At 45.0% G+C, this 25,588-nt stretch overlaps 1 protein-coding gene across 3 annotated transcripts in view; it reads right to left on the bottom strand.

The window, feature by feature from the left end:
* RAMP2 (receptor activity modifying protein 2) overlaps positions 1-24,871 on the bottom strand; it is a 128,706-nt gene extending 103,835 nt beyond the window's left edge. For 2 of the 3 annotated variants that reach the window (XM_077257653.1, XM_077257654.1), the window contains exon 1: positions 24,739-24,871. In XM_077257653.1, coding sequence (XP_077113768.1) covers positions 24,739-24,793 — 55 coding nt within the window. In that variant the 5' untranslated portion in view covers positions 24,794-24,871. Of the gene's footprint in view, positions 1-24,411; positions 24,579-24,738 lie in introns of those variants that run through there. The other variant, XM_077257655.1, reaches the window with a different exon arrangement.
* Between the last annotated feature and the right edge of the window lie 717 nt (positions 24,872-25,588).

Genomic DNA, 25,588 nt, shown 5'->3' with positions numbered 1-25,588 from the left:
AGAATCAGACCATTCAGTGGGGAGATAGCCAAGAGGAAGCCTTCCAAGCCTTGAAGATGGTCTTGACTGAGGCTCCAATACTCACCTACGCAGACTTTTCTCAGCCCTTCATTCTACACACCAATGGAAGTCTCCATGGTCTGGGGGCTGTGCGATCGCAAATGCAAGAAGGGAGAGAATGAGTGATTGCTTATGCGAGCTGGTCCCTCCATGACTCGGAACGAATGGACCCCGGACAATTACAGCTCCTTCAAGTTGGAATTGCTGGCGTTCGTGTGGGCAATGACCAAAAAATTTGCTGAATACTTGGGTTCGAAGTCTTGGTGCGCACCGATAACAATCCTCTGGCCCACCTAGTTAGAAAATGCCAAACTAGGGGCCCTGGAGCAAAGGGTGGCCCTAATGGCGAAGTATCGATATATGAATGCATATCAGAAAGCACCAAAGAATATGAATGTTGACGCTCTGTCCTGAATGACTCATGAGCTACCAGGATGTGACTGAGATGAAGAGTTGGAGGCAGAAGAGATACCTGGCTTCCGGGACCTCGCCAGGTCATTGGTGGTGGTGCAGGGACAGATCGGGGAGGCATTGGGAGAACAGGGAGAACAAATGCTAGGACAACCTCGGGATGACTGGGTGCAATTACAGCAGGAAGATAGGGAGCCTGCCCAGTTGAGACAATGGGTGGCTTTGAAGCGACTTCCCAGTCAAAGTGAAAGAGGCTCTCTGTCTCCGGGTACTCTGCAGATTCTCAGGGAGTGGGAGAGGCTCCAACTGAAAGACGGCATTCTGTATCGAAAAATACAGTTAGTACGAGAGTTGGGGATCACCAGGCAAGTGGTACTCCCAGAGAAGTTGATCGGCATAGTGGCCATGGAGGACCATGAGAGAGAGGCTCACTTTGGGCTTGAAAACACGTTCCAGTGGTTACAGAAGCTGGTCTATCACCCTTGATTGAAGACTGCAGTAAAGGAGGCCTTTCAGTGATGTTGGAGCTGTAAACTGGCTAAATCTCCAGTACAGAGAGCCTCCACACAGACCATTGTGATGTCTGCCCCATTAGAGTTGTTGATGATCAACTCCTTTACCATGGGTCCAGCTCATCTCGGATATCAACATTGTCTGTTGATGACCGACCACTTTACCAAATTCACTGTGGTGACTCCGACCCGGGATCAGTCTGCCGAATCAGCTGCGCAAGCTATCTGTCGAGACTTCATCCAGGTGTATGGTTGTCCGAAGAGAATTCCGATCAAGGTTCTTGTTTCCAAGGCCGAGTGATGAAAGAGTTACATCAGCTGTTCCAGATTGACAAGTCAAAAAAGACGCCTTACCATCGTCAGGGGAAAGGAGCCTGTGAACGCTTCAACCGAATGCTGATTCAGATGTTGAGAATATTGGATGAAGATTGGAAAGTATGATGGCCTGAGTACGTAGCTGAATTGGTCTCGGGGTACAACAATCGAGTGCACAGTACCAAAGGATGCACTCCATATACCCTGCTGTTCAGGCAAAAAGGACAGGAGATTACAGAACTGGAATTAGATCCAGAAGAAGACTACCCACGGACGGGGGTGTCTTCCTGGGTCTGAGAACATAGACATCAGTTGCAGACTCTTCATCGGTTGGTGCAGACCAAGTTTCGAGATCTCGAGCACCATGAAGTTCCACCCCTTCGAGGGACTGCTCTAAAGGTAGGAGGCCGGGTGCTGGTTTGAGACAAGAGGCCTAGGGGCAAGTTAGAGAATCGATGGGAAAAAACTCTGTATCTGGTGAAACGTCAAGTTGGAGCTGATGGTCTAGTGTATGAAGTGCAACCCGAAGGGAAGAAGGAGGCACCTACCAGAATAGTCTACGAGAGCATGTTGCTTCCTTGCCTGTCACGGGACTCTGAAGAAGAGGAGAGGGAGTGAAGCCCCACCAAAATGCTCACTCCCACGGCTCCTGATTATGATGAGAATGAACCACTTGCCTCGTTCTCAGACGTGCCCGCCAGTCCAAGGGAAGTGTGTAGCCCTGAAACTCCAGAGATGGCTGATTCATTGGACCCATATGTGCTCCTGTCTTATACCCCTTAACCTGACTCTACCACTCAACAAGAACTACACCAAACTGAGCGGACGACCGCGGGAATACCTCCCACTAGTTATGAACAGGATCAGTTTATTTGGCAATGGATTGTTCAAAAAATGGAAGAGTGTCAATGTTTCCTGAAAGAACTCTCGTCCATGGAATGGCGAGCGGATCTGTCGAGGCTGCATCCCATGTTGCCCGGGGGAAGGAATAGGGGACCAGACAGGTCACATGACCCAGGAAGGGGGGCATGTTTAAGCTGGAAACAGAGAAAAAAGCACATAAAGTAACAGTTTACCGCCATCAGGGAGCGCACAGCAGGGTAAGAAGCGTGCTCCGCACCCTGAGCCCCGGCGCTGCGATGTACGGCAGCTGACACCTCCGGGTAATGTCAGCAGGACAGTGCGTATAGAAAGCACTGCGCGCCCAGATGCAGTTAGGGCCACGCACATCCAAGAAGTGTGGGCTGGTTGCATGACATTAAGCCGTGGTACCGTATGTCGGACAGCATGCCTGAGCTCACGTTTGATTCCGGAATTGGTGCAGCCTTCATTGCTTTGGCTGCTCAGGCTCATGGACTAGGGGCTCAACGGGTAAAACCAGAGACTGCCTTTAACGTTAGAAGCTGGATCGCCGTCTGTGGGACCCCATCTGTGGACACTACTCCGGCCGCTGCCAGTACTACAACCCTCAGCGGATCATCTGTGGTGGAGAACCATAAGGACACGATAAGTTTGATAATTGGACTGCTGTCATCTTACATTTGCTGTTTATCTCCCTGCGAGTTTATTTTGTGTCAAATTGTTATATTGTTAACCCCTGCTCTGTCACCCTTGCGTCACTGCATACTGCAACCTATTTACATTAGTCAGAGACAAGTTGCTGGATTCCAGCAATGTATCACTTAGTATACAGGCTGCCGCATTTATGATAGAATCACAGTTATATAGTCATGGCCAAAAGTGTTGGTACCCTTGAAATTATTACAGAAAATGAAGTAATAATTATTTCAATTATTCATGTTTTGTTATACACATGTTTATGTTCATGTGATGCTCGTTTAAACTCACCTGTGGCAAGTAACAGGTGTGGGCAATATGAAAATCACACCTGAAACCAGATAAAAACTCAATATTTGCATTATGTGTCTCTGTGTGCCACACTAACCATTGCAGTTCATAAAGAGGAAAAGAGAATTGTCTGAGGACTTGAGAACCAAAATTGTTGAACAATATCAACAATCTCAAAGTTACAAGTCTATCTCCAGAGAGGTTGGTGTTCCTTAGTCCATAATGCGCTACACAATCAAGAAGTTTACAACCCATGGCACAGTAACTAATCTCCCTAAATGTGAATGGCAAAGAAAAATTGGTGAAAGGTTGCAATGCAGGATACAGTAGTCGGGTGGTGGTGGATAAGCAGCCCCAATCAAATAAAAAAAAATCAAGCTGTCCTACAGGTCATGGTGCATTAGTGTCAGCACAAACTATCTGTCGACATTCATGACTGTGTGCAAGGCATCATGAAATATAAAGATTACCAAAGGATTTTGGGTCGGAGTGTAATGCCCAGTGTCAGAAAGCTGGGTTTGTGTCCTAGGTCATGGGTCTTCCAGCAGGACAATGACCCCAAACATACATCAAGGAGCACCCAGAAATGGATGGAAACAAAGCGCTGGAAAGTTCTGATGTGCCTAGCAATGGGTCCAGATCTAAATCCCATTGAACACCTGTGGGGAGATATTAAAATTGCTGTTGGGAGAAGACACCCTTCAAATATGAGAGACCTGGAACAGTTTGCAATAGAACAGTGGTCCAAAATTCCAGTTGAGAGGAGTAAGAAGCTTATTTATGGTTATAGGAAGCGATTGATCGCAGTTAATTATTACAAACCAATTATTAAGTTGAGAGTGCAAACAATTTTGTCCGGCCCATTTTGGGGATTTTGTGTGAAATTATGTCCAATTTGCCTTCTTTTTCTCAATTGTTTTGTGTTGTTTCAATATACACAAAGGAAATAACATGTATATAACGAGCTGACCTATAAAACTGTCCCACTAGTTAACCCCTTCAGTGAACACCGTAAAAAAAAAGAGGCAAAAAACAACGCTTTATTATCATACCGCCGAACAACAAGTGGAATAACACGCGATCAAAAATACGGATATAAATAAACATGGTACCGCTGAAAACATCATCTTGTCCCACATAAAACGAGCCATCATACAGCGTCATCAGCGAAGAAATAAAAAAGTTATAGTCCTCAGAATAAAGCGATGCAAAATAATTCTTTTTTATATAAAATAGTTTTTATCGTATAAAAACATAAAAAAAGATATAAATGAGGTATCTCTGTAATTGTACTGACCCGAAGAATAAAACTGCTTTATCAATTTTACCAAATGTGGAACGGTATAAATGCCCCCCCCCCCCCAAAGAAATTCATGAATAGCTGGTTTTTGGTCATTCTGCCTCACAAAAATTGGAATAAAAAGCGATCAAAAAATGTCACGGGCCCGAAAATGGTACCAATAAAACCAAAATATAGAAAAATTATAGCTCTCAAAATGTGGAGACGCAAAAACTATTTTTTGCAATAAAAAGCGTGTTTTAGTGTGTGACAGCTGCCAATCATAGAAATCCGCTAAAAACCCAGCTATAAATATTAAATCAAGCCCCCCTTCATCACCCCCTTAGTTAAGGAAAAATAATAAAATTTAAAAAATGAATTTATTTCCATTTTCCCATTAGGGTTAGGGTTAGGGTTGGGGTTAAAGTTAGGGTTAGGGCTACAGTTAGGGTTGCAGCTACAGTTAGGGTTGAGGTTAAAGTTAGGGTTAGGGTTGGGGCTAAAGTTAGGGTTATGGTTGGGGCTAAAGTTAGGGTTTGGATTACATTTACGGTTGGGATTAGGGTTGAGATTAGGGTTAGCGGTGTGTCAGGGTTAGGGGTGTGTTTAGGGTTATGGTTGGGATTAGGGTTAGGGGTGTGTTGGAGTTAGGGGTGTGGTTCGGGTTGGGATTAGGGTTAGGGGTGTGTTGGGGTTAGAGGTATGTTGGGGTTAGGGGTGTGGTTGGGATTAGGGTTAGGGGCGTGTTCTTGTTAGGGGTGCGGTTAGGGTTATGGTTAGGGTTGGCATTAGGGTTAGGGGTGTGTTTGTGTTAGGGTTTCAGTTAGAATTGGGGGGTTTCCACTGTTTAGGCACAACAAGGGCTCTGCAAATGCAACATGGCGTCCGATCTTAATTCTAGCCAATTCTGCATTGAAAAAGTAAAACAGTGCTCATTCCCTTCTGTGCTCTCCCGTGCGCCCAAACAGGGGTTTACCCCAACATATGGGGTATCAGCATACTCAGGACAAATTGGACAACAACTTTTGGAGTCCAATTTCTCTTGTTACCCTTGGGAAAATTTTGGGGCTAAAAAATCATTTCTGCGAGAAAAAAAATGATTTTTTATTTTCATGGCTCTGCGTTATAAACTGTAGTGAAACACTTGGGGGTTCAAAGTTCTCACAACACATCTAGCTAAATTCCTTGGGGGGGTCTAGTTTCCAACATGGGGTCAGTTGTGGGGGGGTTTCTACTGTTTAGGTACATAAGGGGCACTGCAAACGCAATGTGACGCCTGCAGAACATTCCATCTAAGTCTGCATTCTAAACGGCACTCCTTCCGAGCTCTGCCATGCACCCAAACAGTGGTCCAATCCACGTATAGGGTGTCAGCATACTCAGGACAAATTGGACAACAACTTTTGTGGTCCAATTTCTCCTGTTACCCTTGGGAAAATACAAAACTAGGGGCTAAAAAAGAATTTTTGTGGAAAAAAAAAGAATTTTTATTTTCACGGTGTTAGGGTTGGCGGAACACACCGAATATATTTATTAGATGGGATAGGTGCGTTCGCAACCCGGGATCCACCGTGCAGGAAAGAACCTGCTGCTAAGTAAGGCGGCGAAGCAAATTAGAACAAACAAACTCTGTTACTTCACAGAGCCCGTAGTAAAGAGAACGCTGTGCCCTGTTTAGCTCACAGGGGACACAGCTACTGTGTAGAGGCGACATTGGTCATGCAGCCCAACCAACACACAGCTCCTCTCCGGTGGAGCCGGAATTCTATCGGCTATTAGCCAGCCCTGAATACACACATAAACTCCTCGCCGGAGGTGCCAGCATTCTAGGGGCTTATTTCAGCCGGGTCCCTGACTGCATACACAAAACTCCTCGCCGGAGGTGCCAGCATTCTAGGGGCTTATTTAAGCCAGGTCCTTGACCACACACACGACCACACTGGCGCTGAGCTCATACATATTTGACACTAGCGCATGGCCGTGCGGTCATGAGAACCTTTTATAGCTGTAGCACCTACAGGACCTTCCAAGAAGGACCAATGGAAGGCTGCCACAGAACTTGATCAGGTACAGGACCTTCCTGGTGGACCAGTGGAAGTTGCTGCAGTACCTGAGCATGTGACCCTTGATCTCCACTGAGAGATCTTACCCTGGGCATGCTCAGTGTGTGCAAAGCAGGACTTAGTCCCAGAAAAGCCTGCTCACTGCAGATCAGTGCAGGGTACAATAGCAGAGCCTGGAGAGGCAGCAGTAACCCTTTGCACAGTATCAGACTCAGTGAGACGCTGGGACCGACATCTCCGCTGAGCAGGCTCCACTGCAGCCGATGCAGAATGGGAGACCGCAGCAGACATGGTTCGAGATTCCCCCTGTGCAGTGGCGGGAACTCGACTCCTAACATGGCCTCGCTACGCTCAAAAGCTGCAATGAGCAGCGGAGCCCGAATGTGCTTCACAGGTTCCCAGGTTCTATCTTCTGGACCGTGACCCTTCCAGTCCACCAGATAAAATTTCTTGCCACGTACCACTTTGCACCCCACGATAGCATTCACTTCAAACTCATCCATGGATGAACCCGATGTCCCAGCAGATGACTCAGAAAACCAGGACAAATGAGCGGGCTTTAAGAAGGAAACGTGAAAAGTGTCGGTGATACCAAGGCGTGGAGGAATAGTCAAACGGTAGACCACAGGGTTGACCTGTTCCAGAACCTTGAACGGGCCAATGTAGCGAGGCGCAAACTTAGTGGACTCAACTCGCAGCCTGATGTTACGGCGGAGAGCCACACTAAGTTGCCAGGAGCAAAGGTCGGAGCGGGGCGCCGGTGTGTATCAGCAGAAACCCTCATTCTCTCCTTGGCGGCCCGGATGGCATCCTGTGTGCGGTCCCAATTGTCACGTGCCTCCACCACCCAGTCTGCCACCCTAGAATCGGTGGATGACATGGGCATGGGCACAGGGACACGCGGATGCTAGCCATAATTAAGGAGAAAAGGAGTCTGCCCAGTGGAATCGGCTATGGCGTTGCTCAAGGCAAATTCCGCCCAAGGTAGCAAAGATGCCCAGTCATCCTGCCTAGCAGAGACAAAATGTCACAAGTATGTCACCAGACTCTGGTTGGTCCTCTCTACCAACCCATTCGTCTCGGCATGGTATGCAGAAGAGAGATTCAACTCTATGCTGAGTAAATGGCAGAGCTCTCTCCAAAACCGAGACGCGAACTGGGGACCCCGGTCGCTAACAATTTTATCAGGCATTCCATGTAAACGGAAAATGTGCTTTATGAATAACGCCGCAAAGGCCCGTGCAGAAGGTAACCGTGGAAGCAGCACCAAGTGCACCATCTTAGAGAAATGATCTGTGACAACCCAGATAACGGTGCAGCTACGCGACTTGGGTAAGCCCACCAAGAAGTTCATCCCGACCATTTCCCAGGGCCTGTCTGCCACCGGTAGGGGGTAAAGCAACCCAGCAGGCCGTTGCCGAGGAGACCGATTCTGGGCGCAGGAAACGCACGCCCGAATATAGTCCCCGACATCACGGGCCATATGCGGCCACCAGTACGTTCTCGCCATAAGCTCGGATGTCCTTTTGGTCCCAAAATGCCCACCTACTCTGGACAAGTGAGCCCAAGAGAGAACCTCTGGTCGCAAATTCGCTGGCACGAATGTCTTGCCCGGGGGTACAGACTCTGCCGAAACCGGAGATACAGTTCTCAGGCTTTCAGAAGGGACAATAAACCGAAGCAACTCCTCCTCCTCAGATGATGATGAGAGCATCGAGCGGGAGAGAGCGTTGGCGTGAATGATCTTCTCCCTGGAGAGAAAATGAAAAGTAAAATGAAACTGGGAGAAGAACAGGGACCATCTAGCCTGACGAGAATTCAGCCACTGAGCCATCTGTAGATATACCAAGTTTTTGTGGTCAGTGAAAACCTGGAAGGGAAAGCGAGCTCCCTCCAAGAGATGTCTCCACTCTGAGAAAGGCATCTTCAAGGCTAGCAACTCCCTGTCCCTGATGAAATAATTCCTCTCCGCCGGTGTGAAGGTCTTGGAGAAGAAGAAGCAAGGATGCTTCCGACCTTGAGCATCCTTTTGGAAAAGGACTGCTCCAGCACCAACGGATGAGGCATCCACCTCCATGATAAATGGCTTATCTACATCGCGGCGATGTAGAATGGGAGCGCTAGCGAAGTGTGCCTTAACCGAGAGGAAGGCCTTGGAGACATCCTTCGACCACAACTTGGGATTTGCTCCCTTCTTGGTGAGGGCAACCAAGAGAGCTACCAAAGTTGAGAAGTGTGGGATGAACTGACGATAGTAATTAATGAACCCCATAAAGCGCTGCACCGCTTTAAGAGAATGGGGTTCCTGCCAGTCCATCACAGCCTGTAGCTTGGCAGGATCCATAGCCAAACCCTGGGCAGAGATGATATAACCAGGGAAAGGCAAGGACTCCTGCTCAAACACATACTTCTCCAACTTGGCGTAGAGGGAGTTTGCCCGTTAGAGGTCGAAGACTTTGCGAACATCTCTCCGATGGGAGTCAATATCTGGAGAGTAGATGAGAATATCATCCAGATAGACTATGACCGAGGTGGTGAGCATCTCCAGGAAGATGTCGTTCACAAAGTCTTGGAAAACGGCTGGGGCATTACAGAGCCCGAAGGGCATCACCAGATATTCATAGTGCCCATCCCTGGTGTTAAAAGCCGTCTTCCATTCGTCCCCCTCATGGATGCGAATCAGGTTGTAAGCACCCTGCAGATCTAATTTTGTAAATACCCTTGCTCCCCGTAGCCTATCAAAAAGCTCAGATATCAGAGGTAATGGGTACTTGTTCTTAGCGGTGATGGCGTTAAGACCCCTGTAGTCTATGCATGGACGTAAGTCTCCACTCTTCTTCTGTACGAAGAAGAACCCAGCCCCTGCAGGTGACACTGACTTCCTAATTAATCCTCATGCCAGATTCTCTTGGATGTACTGAGACATTGCCTCCGTCTCCGGGAGAGATAACGGATAGACTTGACCCCGGGGAGGCTCAGCACCAGGCAAGAGGTCAATAGGACAGTCATAGGGGCGGTGAGGCGGAAGGGTCTCCACAGCCCTTTTGGAGAACACGTCCGCATAGGGCCAATAGTGCTTGGGGAGAGAGGAAAGATCTGGGGGTACCTCTGTTGTAGCAACCTGAACGTACTCCCTCTGACATCTACCCTCACAGGATTTACTCCATCCCAAAATTCTCCCTGAGGACCACTCTATATGAGGAGAATGATAGCGTAGCCATGGTATCCCCAACAGGACCTCATCAATTCCCTCAGGAATCACTAATAGAGATTTATTCTCCTGATGTGATGGAGACACAGAAAGAGTGAAAGGAATGGTTTGGTGGGTAATCTGTGAGGGAAGTGTCGACCCATTTACCACTCGAACGGCTACTGGTTTGGCGAGCATCACCAGGGGTATTGCGTGACGCTGGGCAAAAGCGGATGACATAAAATTACCCTCCGCCCCAGAGTCCACGCATAGCTCTACCATAAGAGTGGATGGGCCTATGGTAATTGTCCCCTTGAAGGACAACTTAGAGGGAAACATCGCCGTGTCTAGTGTTCCTCCTCCAACTGCCACTAGACGCTGATGTTTCCCCGACCGCTGGGGACACTTGGAGGCAAGATGTCCTGACTGCCGGCAAACATGAAAGACCTTAAGTGCATGAGCGGACTGGGACTTGGATCCCGCTCATGTCACCTCTATGGCCTCATGTGACTCGGACGCCTGGACTGGAGATTCCAAAGGTCTGGCGAAGGTGGGAGCCAGCCGAAACCTCTGCCTACACTGGGCTCGCTCCAACCTTCGCTAGTGAAAATGAAGGTCTATGCGAGTTGATACAGCTATGACCTCCTCCAGTGTGGCGGGAATCTCCCTAGTGGCCAAAGCGTCCTTCACATGATCAGCCAGCCCCCTCCAAAATACGGGAATGAGGGTTTTATCTGGCCATTCCAACTCAGATGCTAATGTCCGGAAGTGAACGGCAAAATGGCTGACCATGGTTGAACCCTGAGTCAAAGCCAGCAGTTGAAGCGCTGTATCATGGGTGACCTGAGGTCCCACAAAGACCTGTTTCAGAGTGTCCAGAAACCGAGGAACACTCCGCACCACATGATCGGTGCGCTCCCACAGCGGCATAGCCCACTCCAAAGCTCTGTCCGACAGGAGAGAGATTATGAATCCCACCTTTGCCCACTCTGTGGGAAAACGTGCAGCCAGGAGCTCGAGGTGTATACCACAATGGCTCACGAAACCCCTACAGAACTTACTGTCCCCAGAGTATTTTTCAGGCAATGGGAGGTGAGATAAAGTCGGAACAGAGGTGGCAGTGGGTAAAGCTGCCACGCTAGCAGCCTGAACAGCTATTGCGGTAACATCCACCGCCAAGGTTGCACGCTCAAGAGATGCCAACCAGCCCTCCAGCAGCTGGATGTACCCCTGCAATCGCTGTTCATCCACCATTACTTAGCCAGATCCTGGCGCAAGTGTACTGTTAGGGTTGGCGGAATGCACCGAATATATTTATTAGATGGGATAGGTGCGTTCACAACCCGGGATCCACCTTGCAGGAAAGAACCTGCTGCTAAGTAAGGTGGCGAAGCAAATTAGAACAAACGAACTCTGTTACTTCACAGAGCCCGTAGTAAAGAGAACGCTGTGCCCTGTTTAGCTCACAGGGGACACAACTACTGTGTAGAGGCGACAGTGGTCATGCAGTCCAACCAACACACCTCCTCTCCGGTGGAGCCGGAATTCTATCGGCTATTAGCCAGCCCTGAATACACACATAAACTCCTCGCCGGAGGTGCCAGCATTCTAGGGGCTTATTTCAGCCGGGTCCCTGACTGCATACACAAAACTCCTCGCCGGAGGTGCCAGCATTCTAGGGGCTTATTTAAGCCAGGTCCCTGACCACACACATGACCACACTGGCGCTGAGCTCGTACATATTTGACACTAGCGCATGGCCGTGCGGTCATGAGAACCTTTAATAGCTGTAGCACCTACAGGACCTTCCAAGAAGGACCAATGGAAGGCTGCTACAGAACTTGATCAGGTACAGGACCTTCCTGGAGGACCAATGGAAGTTGCTGCAGTACCTGAGCATGTGACCCTTGATCTCCACTGAGAGAACTTACCCTGGGCATGCTCAGTGTGTGCAAAGCAGGACTTAGTCCCAGAAAAGCCTGCTCGCCGCAGATCAGTGCAGGGTACAATAGCAGAGCCTGGAGAGGCAGCAGTAACCCTTTGCACAGTATCAGACTCAGTGAGACGCTGGGACCGACGTCTCCGCTGAGCAGGCTCCACTGCGGCCGATGCAGAATGGGAGACCGCAGCAGACATGGTTCAAGATTCCCCCTGTGCAGCGGTGGGAACTCGACTCCTAACACACCGCTCTGCGTTATAAACTGTAGTGAAACACTTGGGGGTTCAAAGTTCTCACAATACATCTTTCCAATATGGTGTCACTTGTGGGAGGTTTCAATGCTTAGGCACATAAAGGGCTCTCCAAACGTGGCGTGGCATGGCATCCTATCTCAATTCCAGTCAATTTTGCATTGAAAAGTCAAACGGCACTCCTTCCCTTCCGAGCTCTGCCATGCGCCCAAACAGTGGTTTACCCCCACATGTCAGCGTACTCAGGGCAAATTGTACAACAACTTTTGGGGTCCGATTTCTCCTGTTACACTTGGTAAAATAAAACAAATTGGAGCTGAAGTAAATTTTTATGTTCATTTTTTTTTAAACATTCAAAAAATTCCTGTGAAACAGCTGAAGGGTTAATAAACTTCTTGAATGTGGTTTTGAGCACCTTGAGTAGTGCAGTTTTTACAATGGCATCACACTTGGGTGTTTTCTATCATATAGACCCCTCAAAGTGATTTCAAATGTGATGTGGTCCCTAAAAAGAAATGGTGTTATAAAAATGAGAAATTGCTGATCAACTTTTAACCCTTATAACTCCCTAACAAAAACAAAATTTTTGTTCCAAAATTGTGCTTATGTAAAGTAGACATGTGGGAAATGTTACTTATTAAGTATTTTGTGTGACATATCTCTGTGATTTAAGGGCATAAAAATTAAAAGTTGGAAAATTGCAAAATTTTCACAATTTTCGCCAAATTTCCATTTTTTTCACAAATAAATGCAGGTAATATCAAATAAATTTTACCACTATGATGAAGTACAATATGTCATGAGAAAACAGTGTCAGAATCATCAGGACCCGTTGAAGCGTTCCAGAGTTATAACCTCATAAAATGACAGTGGTCAGAATTGTAAAAATTGGCCCAGTCATTAACATGCAAACCACCCTTGGGGTTAAGGGGTTAATGTAGGGATTAGTGATGAGTGAGTATACTCATTACTCGAGATTTTCCGAGCATGCTCGGGTGGTCTCTGAGTATTTTGGCAAGCTCGGAGATTTAGCTTATGTCGATGAAGCTGCATGATTGCGGCTGCTAGACTGCTTGAATATATGTGGGGATTGCCTAACATACAGGCGATCCCCACATGTACTCAAGCTATCTTGCAACCGCAAATCATGCAGCTGCGTCGACATAAACTAAATCTTCGAGCACGCTGAATTACAAGGAGACAACCTGAGCATGCTCAGGAAATCTCGAGTAATGAGTATACTCGCTCATCACTAGTAGAGATACAAAGAATAAGTTAAAAACACATTGCCCTCAACAATAATACTGGAGAATCCTGACAGCATGTGGTGCAGTCACATATAGTAGACTGATAAATTGTAGCAATTTGGCCACAGTTTGTTAAGTTTAGAAAGTGACAAAAAATTATCTAGTGTTAATAACATGTGAACATAGCCTAAGGGTACATTTAATCTGGCCTACTATTGGGAAACATTCATTCCTAGGAATGTTCATTCCTGATTAAAGACCTAAATGTGCTGACAAACACCAAACAAAAATGCAAAGTGCTTGTTTGTCAGGGGAAATGATTTTCAAGCTGCTTAAAAATAATTGATCTCGGCAGCACATCGTCCTCTGTACACAGGACATGTGCTGCCAAGAACGAGGTTATTCTATGAACAGAGAACCATTGTATTAACGATTGTTCTATGTGCCTGGAAGCATGGTCAACCTGTCTAAGCAGGATATCAGACAATTGCAGATTGTCTTCTATGTAGCAGCTCAGTAGTTGTTTAAAAACCACTGGTCGGCCATTGTAAATGCACCTCAAGAGTATTGTCATTCTGTTAATCACGGGTCACACAAACTGACTATTTACTTGCAAGTTAAATAATCCTGGGATGTATATTCTGCATCACAATTCTTCAACAAATAACACCCTGTCTAGACGTGGCGGTTTGTTTCCAGATCTTTTGTGCATTTTCTACACTGAAAATCTGCAACAATATATAGTACTATACATATTTTTTATAAATCTCATTTACATGCTGCAGATTGCCGAATTCATAGTTTGTCAGTTTTACAATACAAAAGGCAAAATCTACACCAAAGCGAGCTTCATAGAAACACTAAACCCACAAAGCTGGTTGAGAGATATCAGCTTGGAAGACTAAAGAGTTGTAACTGCAGTTCTGGACTGTAATATAGGCACCTCTATCAGTTACAGAAAAGCAACATTTGTACACAGTTAGAAAACTTTTGAGCAAAGTGAGTTCAAAGATGAAAATTTACATAAACCCTTTGAACATGATGGATGTCTAGGTGATTGTGGCAATACATGTCAGACCTAGATGGGAAACTCTTTGTATTCCTGGTGTCTGTATATTTTTCCTTATATAAGGATTGCTTTCGTTACTGATGAGAGATTCTTATCATCAGAAAATTACAAAACTGAATGTGTATTTGAGTCACCTTAAGCTATTACCCTTGGCAGCCCGTGGAAGAGATTTCCTCTTGTTTTTATTCATCTGCTCCTTATTTCTCCAGTAATTACATCGCCAGGTGAATTTCATTATATTAAGAACTTAAATGTATCATTTGTAAGGGCCTCTAATGCCAAATTTGGCCTGTTCCTTAGGTTACATTTGATTTGCTCTACCTCATTTTGGAAACTTTTCAGGAGGTGCATTAAAAGCACAGTAAGTCCAGTCTTAATATTATATTGTATTATTTTTAGGTTGGAGCTTTCTAGCAAACATAGAATTTAGATATCAGATGTAGAGTAATTATATTTTAATGCTTAATATTTAAATGTTTAGTTTTTTTTCCCACATAAGTACATTTTTTCTGGAACACCTAGTGTGTATGTATAAAAGATACCGTTGCCCATTTCGGCCAATGAAATAGAAGTTTCCATATTTGATCACATTGGGTTCTACATTCTACAGCATGTCCATCTTGAACTCTCCTCCCACCTCTTCTCCTGCTCCCTCTTTGACCGGTTACAATCTGGCTTCCGATTCTATCACTCAACTGAAACTGCCCTAACTAAAGTCACCAATGACCTACTAACCGCCAAGAGCAAGCGACATTACTCTGTCCTCCTTCTCCTGGACCTGTCTTCTGCCTTTGACACTGTGGACTATTCCCTCCAGCTACAGATTCTATCATATCTTGGCATCACAGACTTGGCCCTATCCTTGATCTCGTCATATCTAACAGACCCAACTTTCAGTGTCTCCCTCTCCCACACCACCTCCTCACGTCGCCCCTTGTCTGTCGGTGTTCGTCAAGGCTCAGTTCTAGGACCCCTACTCTTCTCCATTAACACCTTCGGCCTGGGACAGCTCATAGAATCCCATGGTTTGCAGTATCATCGCTATGCCGATGACACGCAGATCTACCTATGCGGACCTGACCTCACCTTCTTACTCACCAAAATCCCACACTGTCTGTCTGCTATCTCAGCCTTCTTATCAGCTCGCTTTCTAAAACTGAACATGGACAAAACAGAATTCTTCATCTTTCCCCCATCTCACTCTACCTCTCCACCAGACCTATCCATTAAGGTCAATGGCTGCTCAGTTTCCCCAGTCCTGCATGCTCGATGCCTCGGGGTGATCCTCGACTCTGCCCTCACTTTCAAACCACATATCCAAGCCCTTGCCTCCTCCTGCCATCTCAAACTCAAAAATATTTCCTGGATCCGCACATTCCTCGACAACGAAACCACAAAAACACTAGTGCACGCCCTTATCATCTCCCACCGTGTCTACTTCAACCTCCTAATCTCTGGCCTCCCCTCTAGCACTCTGGCACCACCCCAATCCATCCTATACTCTGCTGCCCGACTAATCTACCTGTCTCCCTGCTGCTCCCCAGCCTCTCCCCTATGCCAAGCCCTTCACTGGCTTCCTATGGTCCAGAGACTCCAGTTCAAAACCCGTACTATGACACACAAAGCCATCCACAACCAGTCTCTTCCATACATCTGTGGCATGGTCTCCCGGTAGTTACCTACACACAACCTTCGATCCTCACAAGATCTACTTCTCTACTCCCCTCTTATCTCTTCTTCCCACATCCGCATCCAATACTTCTCCCCTGCTTCCCCCATACTCTGGAACTCTCTACCCCAACACATCAGACTCCTGCCTACCATAGAAACCTTCAAAAAGAACCTGAAAACTCCCCTCTTCCGACAAGCCTACAGCCAGCAGTGATCCTCAACCAACTGAATCGCCGCACAACCAGCTCTACCCTCTCCTAGTGTATCCTAACCCATCCCCTGCAGACTGTGAGCCCTCCTGGGCTGGGTCCTCCCTCCTTCTGTACCTGTTATTGCCTTGTTTTTTTGCTCATGTTTATTGTATTTGTCTATATTTGCCCCTTTTCACATGTAAAGCGCCATGGAATAAAGGGCGCTATAAAAATGTATAATAATAATAAATACATTTCCATTACACAGACTTTAGTACATTTTCTACACTATGTTGTTTTTGGCTTATAAAGACATAAATGTAATTTACATGCAAATTCAGGATTTACGAGAGTCAATCAGCAGTTCTGACCGCTTCAAACTGATGACGCCCCTATATAGGTCGAGAGCAGTTTTAAAATACCTATGGGAATGATCACGCAGTCTGCATGACCCAAGAATCCAGTTTCAATCTCCCTGGTGCTGCTATCACACTTCCTTAATGTGCAGTGTCCTGGGCCCTGTGTATTTAAAGGGTCTGTCAACTACTTGGACAACCCCTTCTTAATTGCTATATTCATGTAAAAAAAAAGAAAAAAAAAGTGTATACTCCCCTCTGGTGCTGCAGCTGTTCCAGCATTGTTGGTGCCTGGTCTGCCGCAGTTCGCATGACATTTCTTGTGCCTTGCGAGTCATGCAGCCAATCGGTGGCATTTCACTTGTAGTCCTTGCATCTTTTGTATGGAGCTCTATAAATGTAAAGCACTTAGCGCCAATGTGTGTTTCTTTATGGACAATATTATTTTTAATCATTTGCATGTATGCATCTATACTTTATTTAAATAAAACCTGTCACCAGAAAAAAACGCTACTAACCTGCATTTTCTCCCAGCAGTGTTTGGCTAAACACGAGCACCAGGCAGATTAATAACGCTATTAACCTGCAGACTAAGCCCATATCTTCAGGTTAATAGCATTTTTTCTGGCGACATGTTCCCTTTAAATAACGTTTGTACCATTGAGGAAGCTCCTAGCTACATTAATAGCCCCATAATATTTATCACCAGTGGAGCCCTTGATATGAGCTTTATTACCATGTCTGAACAATAATTATGTACACTCCCTTTTGATTACTGCTAACCTGACGATTCACTGGTTTTTAATTGGTTCTAAATAGTTGCATGAACTAATACTGCAAAAAGATTAATTATTTGTATTAAATTTTGTTTGCGGTAGTCATTTTTATAGGTTTAAATGTTTGGGGAGAGTCTATGGAGAATTGATCTAAGACATGTAATTGGTGCCAAATGCTTGTTGGGTGTATGGCTATGGTTCAGAGAAGCCCACTGCTGATTGAATGGGTCAGAGGAAGACTGTTGGAATGGCCAAAATAAGGGCATACGTTAACCACCAGAGGGGCTATTACCGTACATACTCGAGTATAAGCCGAGATTTTCAGCCCAAATTTTTGGGCTGAAAGTGCGCCTCTCGGCTTATACTCGAGTCACGGTCGGCGGTGGGGTCGGCGGGTGAGGGGGAGAGAGGACTGTTGCATACTCACCTAGTCCCAGCGCTCCGGGCGCTCCCCCTGCCCATCCCACGGTCTTTGGTGTCGCAGCTCGTCCCCTGTTCAGCGGTCACATGGTACCGCTCATTAGAGAAATTAATATGGACTCCACTCCCACAGGGGTGGAGCCGCATATTCATTCATCTAATCAGCGGTAACGTGACCGCTGACAGAGGAAGAGGCTGCGGCACCCGGAGACCAGCTGTCCGGGAGAAGGAGCCAGGGACGCCGGGAGCAGGTAAGTATGTCATAGTTACCTGTCCACGTTCCACACGCCGAACGCCGCTCTGTCTTCGCATCTTCTTGTTCTGACTGTGCAGGTCAGAGGGCGCGATGACGCATATAGTGTGCGCGCCGCCCTCTGCCTCAACAGTCAGTGCGGAGAGACGGGACGCTGAGGAGCTGCAAGCAAGAGAGGTGAGTATGTGTTTTTTTTTTATTGCAGCAGCAGCAGCATTGTATATTGCACAGATTTATGTGGAGTATCTATGGGGCAACGGTGCAGAGCATTATATATATGGCACAGCTTTATGTGGAGCATCTATGGGGCCATAATCAAAGGTGCAGAGCATTCTATATGGCACAGCTATCTATGGGGCCATAATCAAAGGTGCAGGGCATTGTATATGGCACAGCTATCTATGGGGCCATAATCAAAGGTGCAGAGCATTGTATATGGCACAGCTATCTATGGGGCCATAATCAAAGCTGCAGAGCATTTTATATGGCACAGCTTTCTATGGAGCATCTATGGGGCCATAATCAAAGGTGCAGAGCATTGTATATGGCACAGCTTTCTATGGGGCCATAATCAAAGGTGCAGAGCATTTTATATGGCACAGCTTTCTATGGAGCATCTATGGGGCCATAATCAAAGGTGCAGAGCATTGTATATGGCACAGCTTTCTATGGGGCCATAATCAAAGGTGCAGAGCATTTTATATGGCACAGCTTTCTATGGAGCATCTATGGGGCCATAATCAAAGGTGCAGAGCATTGTATATGGCACAGCTTTCTATGGAGCATCTATGGGGCCATAATCAAAGGTGCAGAGCATTGTATATGGCACAGCTTTCTATGGAGCATCTATGGGGCCATAATGAACTGTGCAGAGCATTATATATGGGGCAGCTTTATGTGGAGCGTCTATGGGGCTATACTGAACGGTGCAGAGCATTATATATGGCACAGCTTTATGTGGAGCATCTATGGGGCCATAATGAACGGTGCAGAGCATTATATGTGGCACAGCTTTATGTGGAGCATCTATGGGGCCATAATGAACGGTATGGAGCATCTATTTTTAATTTTGAAATTCACCGGTAGCTGCTTCATTTTCCACCCTAGGCTTATACTCGAGTCAATAAGTTTTCCCAGTTTTTTGTGGAAAAATTAGGGGGGTCGGCTTATACTTGGGTCGGCTTATACTCGAGTATATACGGTAAATGCTTTTCTTACTATATTCTCTAATATGTGAGAGCAAAACGCAGCAGGATCTTTGTGAGAGCCACAAGAGACGACCAGTGCAAAAAGTGCAATGATTAGCACAGTTATTCTGGTTCCATTCAAAACTGTCACACAACTACAATATGTTGCTGCTGGAAATAAATAACATCCTGCAATGTGTGCACCCATTAAAGGGGTTGTCCTTGTTATTAACATTGATAGCTTATCCTTAGGATAGACGGGTAGTGAGGTGAGCACTCTTGCTGAGATCCGAGATGCTGGTGAAGTGGGATGGCAACCCCCGTACACAGTAAAGTTCAATCACGGCACACTCTTGATAGATGCTTGTGAATACTTTATTATACAGATGTGGATGCAGCCATAACACAATTCATGAATAAGGAATTGCTGCAGGGATAGAGAAAATGGTGAGGCAACAAGAACATAACGTTTCGACCCTCATAGGGTCTGTCACGATAGGACTGGCGAGTACACTGGGACCAGGGGCACCTTTCCTGGCCCTAGCACTAGAATGCACCCTAACTTGCCCTGTTCCCCGGGATACCTGAGATGGCGAGGATGTCGGGGCCTCCGCCCTAGCCCTGTCTCCTAACTGCAGCCTTGCATCTGTCCCTTTTCCCCTCCAGGGGAAGAGAGGCGCTACCACGTACCGCAGTATACCAACCCGACAGACAGGGGAACAAAGACAATGGTAAAAGAAAATTCCACTCACACAAATATACTCTCACAAATAACAGAGGTATTCGCCAGGGTGTGAAGGATGGGGGGGAAGAAAATAAGGCAGGTAAGGATGAGGAATTTCCAAGTGTACAAATCAAGCAACAGTTGCACAATAAACTCCTCCAGCTCTCCAGACACCAGCTCTTCACTCTCCAGGTCTATCTAGCAAGTGCTAACTCAGACAAGGATCTGGCCGGAAGGCCTAGCTTTTATAGGAGAGAGGAGTGGATAACCGAGCACAGCTGAAAGCAGGGATTTCCACATGGTTCATTAACCCCTGTCCTGCTGAAGGAAAACAAACACATTTAATACACCGGAGAAGTGCTTCTTCTCAGCGGCGAAGCAGGAGCCATCAGACGCTGCAGTCTTCTGGTAATGCTCTGTCGCTGTAACTCCGTGACAGGGTCTTATTCATATAGTCACTGTTGGCAAAGTTCAAAGTTCACTGAACGGTGTAAAGGATATCCTGCTTGCAAAAGGACACTTGGGTCCTGGGTAGGTCCGGCGCACCTGCGCCTTGGATTGTAGGCTCACATTGCAGCCTACAATCCAAGGCACAGGTGCGCCGGACCTACCAAGGACGCAGGTGTCCTTTTGCAAGCAGGATATTCTTTACACCGTTCAGTGAACTTTGCCAACAGCGACTATATGAATAAGACCCTATGAGGGTCGAAACGTTATGTTCTTGTCGCCTCACCATTTTCTCTATCCCTGCACAAATTCCTTATTCATGAATTGTGCTATGGCTGCATTCACATCTGTATAATAAAATCTTCACAAGCATCTATCAAGAGTGTGGTGATTGAACATTACTCTATCCTTAGGATAGGTCATCAATGTCTGATTGGTGGGGTGCAACATCCGGCACCACTGCCGATCATCTGTTCCCAGTGTTGGCGATGGCCGGAACTACTCAGTTACGGAGATGCGCAGCACAGCAGTGCAATAGTGGCCAGTGTTGTATACTGCACTACTACCCCCTACTGATTTGAATAATGAGTGGATATGCCACACCCCGCTGCAGCCACTATACAGTTGGCAGAGCTGTGCTGTGCAGTTCCATAACTGAGCAGCTCCAGCCACTGTCATCACCCAAAACATCTGATCAGCAGGGTATACTGGATTTCATACCCCAACTGACCAGACATTGATGATCTATCCTGACGATAGGCCTTTAACGCTAGACTCCCAGACAACCCCTTTAAAGTAACAGTATCACGGCTTCACATGAAGGGTCCTTGAACTAAATCTCTTGCTGGTATTTCTTGGGTGGACTTGGTATTGTTGTACGCTTTTACCTCTGAGTGCATGTAAAAGGCTGATCAGAAAGGGTAAAGAGATTTGCCAATCTTGTACATTTATGGCATATCATGTGATTTAAAGGCTCCTGAAATAAAAAATGTCATGGCATGTCACGGCATGTTAATACATGCGTTTTTTCTTTTACATGGGGGATATGCGGTGGAGAAAATGGCTACAAACGGGCTAAAAATTGGCAAATCATAGCATGCTACACTTGAAAAAAATACCACTGAACCAAAAGTGCATGAAAAACACCAAAGTAAAAAATGCTTTTTTATATATAGAATTTAAAGGGTTATTCCCAGAATCAAAAGTTATCCCTCATTACAAGATACAGGATGACTTGGGAATCCCCCTGAGTTCTTGGTAACTGGGGTCTGTTGAGCTCCGCCTTGAATAAATAATAATAATAATAATAACGTGTAGGTGCGCTCAGCCTCTACGCCATTCATTGTCTTTTTATCCATTCATTATCTTTGGGCTTGTGGAAAATAGTTGAATGCTGTACTTGGATTTCTTTGGCAGTAGAAGATAGCTTCATTGAATTATAGTCAATTTCTGTCCAGAGAGTAATTCTGCATTTTTCCAATAAATGCTATGTGTAAAAGACATCCCAGAAGGGATTCTCAATATAATACATAGGAGATGCACGTGATAACATGGAACATGTCTCTACCACTGACTATTTCTATTGCATATGATAAAGTAATTTTTCTGATTGATTGTACCTTACATAATTGTCTGTAATCCCGTGCTGCATTTTTGCTTGTGTATAATGTTTCTATTGTTTCCAGCAGGTAAGAATTGCTTTTTTTAATATTATAATTTATCACTGCATAAGGTTTTAATCTCTGAGACCTATATTGTGATTTTACTAGAAGCAGCCTTAATACCAATCTCTAGTGTATTATGCAAGGACACTGGAGAAGCATTTTCAGACTTTATAGTATGTCAAAAGGCTCTAAAGGAACAAATAAGTACAAACTAACAGCAAATTGTACCTAAAATATTGTATTAAAATTCAGATTGTGATCACCAGGAGGCAATGATCTCTTCCTATATGGGTAGGACCTCTCTATAACTCTCTGTGGAGAACAGGTGCCATTTGGGACCATTTATAAGCCAAATGGTAACAGAAAGTGCATGGTGGAATTGAAGAATATCTGGTGTTTTTTTTTTATATATATACGGTAATCATCATTTAACTATTTTTGCTCAAACTTAGTTTGTATCCATCCTACTTTTCTATGTCACTGCACTGTGCTGACCTATGTGCTCACTTGGAAAGTGGAAAGCAAGAAACTTGCAAAGTGGACTCAGGAAGCTTAGCGCCATTTACCACCCTTCACCCCCCACAGGTTGCAATATAGCCTGATGGCACAATTTCATAACGTAAGAAGCCTTCTGACACAATTTCTTGCCTAAATTGCTCTGACAAAAAAAGTACACTGTGGTTACAGTCTTTCAAAGCTCATGAAATTATCACTATGTGCAATTGTCAGAGGGGAACTATTTTAATAGGATTCTCTATGGACACATTAAAGCCACGTGTGTCCATTTTAGCTATTACTACCTGATTTTTTTTAAAGATGTGCAGTTTTTAGGTTAGTACTGCAGAATTCCATAATGAGATGTTTGATAAAGGAACTTGAGGAACCTCCATTGCAATTTAGAGCTCTAATTTACAATCTGATCCAATAGAACAAAGATATCCGTATGACCATAAAAATAAAGGCTCTGTATGAAGAAAATAAGTTTTGGTTTTTTTTACTTTGTGATGCTTGTATTTAATTAATCCAGCTTGATAGACTCTGTAATACAAGGAAATGATTGATACTTCATTGTGTATGTACTGTATAATCTGCTGTGGATAATAAGTATTACATCTTAGTGTTGCTGTAAAGCGGTGAATAATATGCATACAGTTTCTGGAAAAGTGAAGTATAATGATTGCCAGTTTAAAACCAATATAAAACCTTGCGGCCTTTAACTTAGATAGTATTTTCGCCAATATTTTGCATCAGTCCATATAAGCCAAAACTAGGAGTAGGTCCTAAACTTGGAAGAGGTGCAAATCTGTTCATTCTACTTTCTTTCTGTAGAGTCATGTCTCAGTTTTGGCCTAAAAGGACTGATCTAAATATTGCCAAGGGAAATCGACCTTAGCTTATTCGATTATTCTCTGGTTAAGTTGAGCCATGAAGACAATAGATGTCATCATTCAAGTTTAGGTGCAAGATTATGAAATCATTATTTGATGTTATTGGAGTCCTATAGCAGAAAGGAGGATAGTTGTAAACTTTTAACTGTACAGAAAATATAGAACATGGTAAAATTAAAGCATATAGAGTTTGTGACAATATAACTGGATAGTAATACTTTTCAGAAGCATCCAATGAAAAACCTAAGGTTCTGTATATAGTACATATTCTGGCTATTTTGTCAGGGTTTGTGCTCTTTTTCATGGCATGAAAAGTGTAGTCTGTACAAGCTTTAAAAACACCCCAATTATGTCGCCCATATCTGTCATGGCTGCATTATAATTGGAAGCCATAACACTGTTGCCGACAGAGCCTCTCTTTCACATGTCCCTGATAGTCGGTTCGATGTCAGATCACAATGCACATCTCGTATAGATACGAAGCTTTCATGCTCGGGTCAAGAAACGTGCAGCCAGTCCGTGCATTGCGATCTGACATTGGAACAATTATCATGGGCATCTGAAAGATCCAAAACTTTCTCCTCCTGTTTATTAGATACACACTGCATTTGTAATGTATGCTGCATGCTTAGGATTTGCTTTATCAAAGAGATCAGCAATAATAAATTACTACATCTGAGGTTGATCCACAAAGACAAGTGTACCAAGCAGTAGAAATTTGTAGGCGTATTTCATAAGAGAGTCAATTTACCACTTTCTCATCAGTTGGACATATGAGTTTGACTCTTTGGCCAAATAGGTCTTTTATTTGAAAATCAACCATCTTCACACTTAATATTTTGCATACAAATAACTCTTCCATAAATTGAGCCACTCACTTCATGGAGAAAACTTTTTACCCTACATAACACAAAAAAAGGCTGCAAGGAGAAAAGAGGATCATACAAATGCACTAATCCATTTGTCGTATGCAAGTTCATGCAAACAGGCAAACATGGTCTTTAAACAATTATAATTAAAAGCAGCTCTGTGATTCTTCAGCAAGAGGTTACCAGCTTGGGAGAACAATAAAGCATGCTGCTTCCTACAAGAAAAATCCCCTGGAGCAGAAATGACACTTTCTAATAGCTCAACAAAACATGGTGCTTACCTCTTCCAGCAGATGAAGTGTTAACCACAAGATAGTAAGGTCAATAGACCTGTTTGAATTGCAGCTTTTTTTTTTTTAATTGAGAAAGCTGCTAGTTTCAAAGTGGAGGATTACAATGGAAGAAGGCTGCAACATGCATGTGGGAGACAATGCATAACAATGCAAAGATGCTTTCCAAAAGTTGTTCTCTTTGAACGTTTTTTCCTAGAATCCAACTTTCAAGGAAATGAGATCAAGAAACGCAATAAAAAAAGTTACACTAAACAGATGTGCTGAGAAATCTATGTCTAAATGGAAATGGAGACATGGCAGGACAAACAAGCTTACCCCAAGTGAACAGACACAGCGTGCTTGTGAGCATGCACAGAATCGTACTCTCCATCCTCTCTCTGAGCTTATTAAAACAGCACAAGCAGCTGAGTGGGAATTAAGCGAGAACAGAATTTCAGGAAGCGGAGCCTTTTCCTGCACAAATACAGAATTCGTGTAAATAATGAGATTACTCAGCACTGCCTTAGAAACAGACCTCCCACCGGGAGACCCGTCACTGAACATATATGACGTGACGTGCAAAAAAGGGGGCTTTCTGCACCAGAAGTTTACAACAGTTCAATGTAACCTTGTCAGTTACTGTCGTGGCTGCGCCTCAGCATCTGTGTTAAATATTAGGGCGCAGAGAGGCTGATTTATCAAAGTCTTCTGCCTAAGCCAAACCAGTACAAACAGATTTATCTAATCATCTATTTCCTAAACAAGTTTCAGGATGGCTTGTATCCTTTCAAATAGGACTTACATTTGGTAAAATAAAGATTGGAAAATCTTCCTCGAAGCACAATAGTATTTATGTCTCCTAGCCATTGTTTCAATGTGTAACACCCCAGGGTCCTGGTTGTTACAGTGGCATGGCTTTCCTCACAGGGAGAGTGATGTCACGCTTGGAAGCGAGTGAAGATCTTCTCTATCAGGTATACACAAACATGCAACATGTTCACACTCCAGACCAGAAAGGGGAGCTCTAAACCCAGTTTAAGGGGAACTTCCCTATATACATTCTGGTCTGGAGGGAAAGTCAGTGAGTGCCAGACAGCTGACTGGAACAGTCTGCCAGAGGCAGACAGTGAGTCAGAGATTGCCAAAGTGGAGCTGGTCAAGGAACTTCAGCTTAGGTGGAGCTGGT

Source organism: Ranitomeya variabilis, chromosome 4 (genome assembly GCF_051348905.1).
Source record: "Ranitomeya variabilis isolate aRanVar5 chromosome 4, aRanVar5.hap1, whole genome shotgun sequence".
Classification (NCBI taxonomy): domain Eukaryota; kingdom Metazoa; phylum Chordata; class Amphibia; order Anura; family Dendrobatidae; genus Ranitomeya; species Ranitomeya variabilis.
Note: the sequence above shows the minus strand (reverse complement) of the source record. Positions and strands in the feature narration are given on the sequence as shown.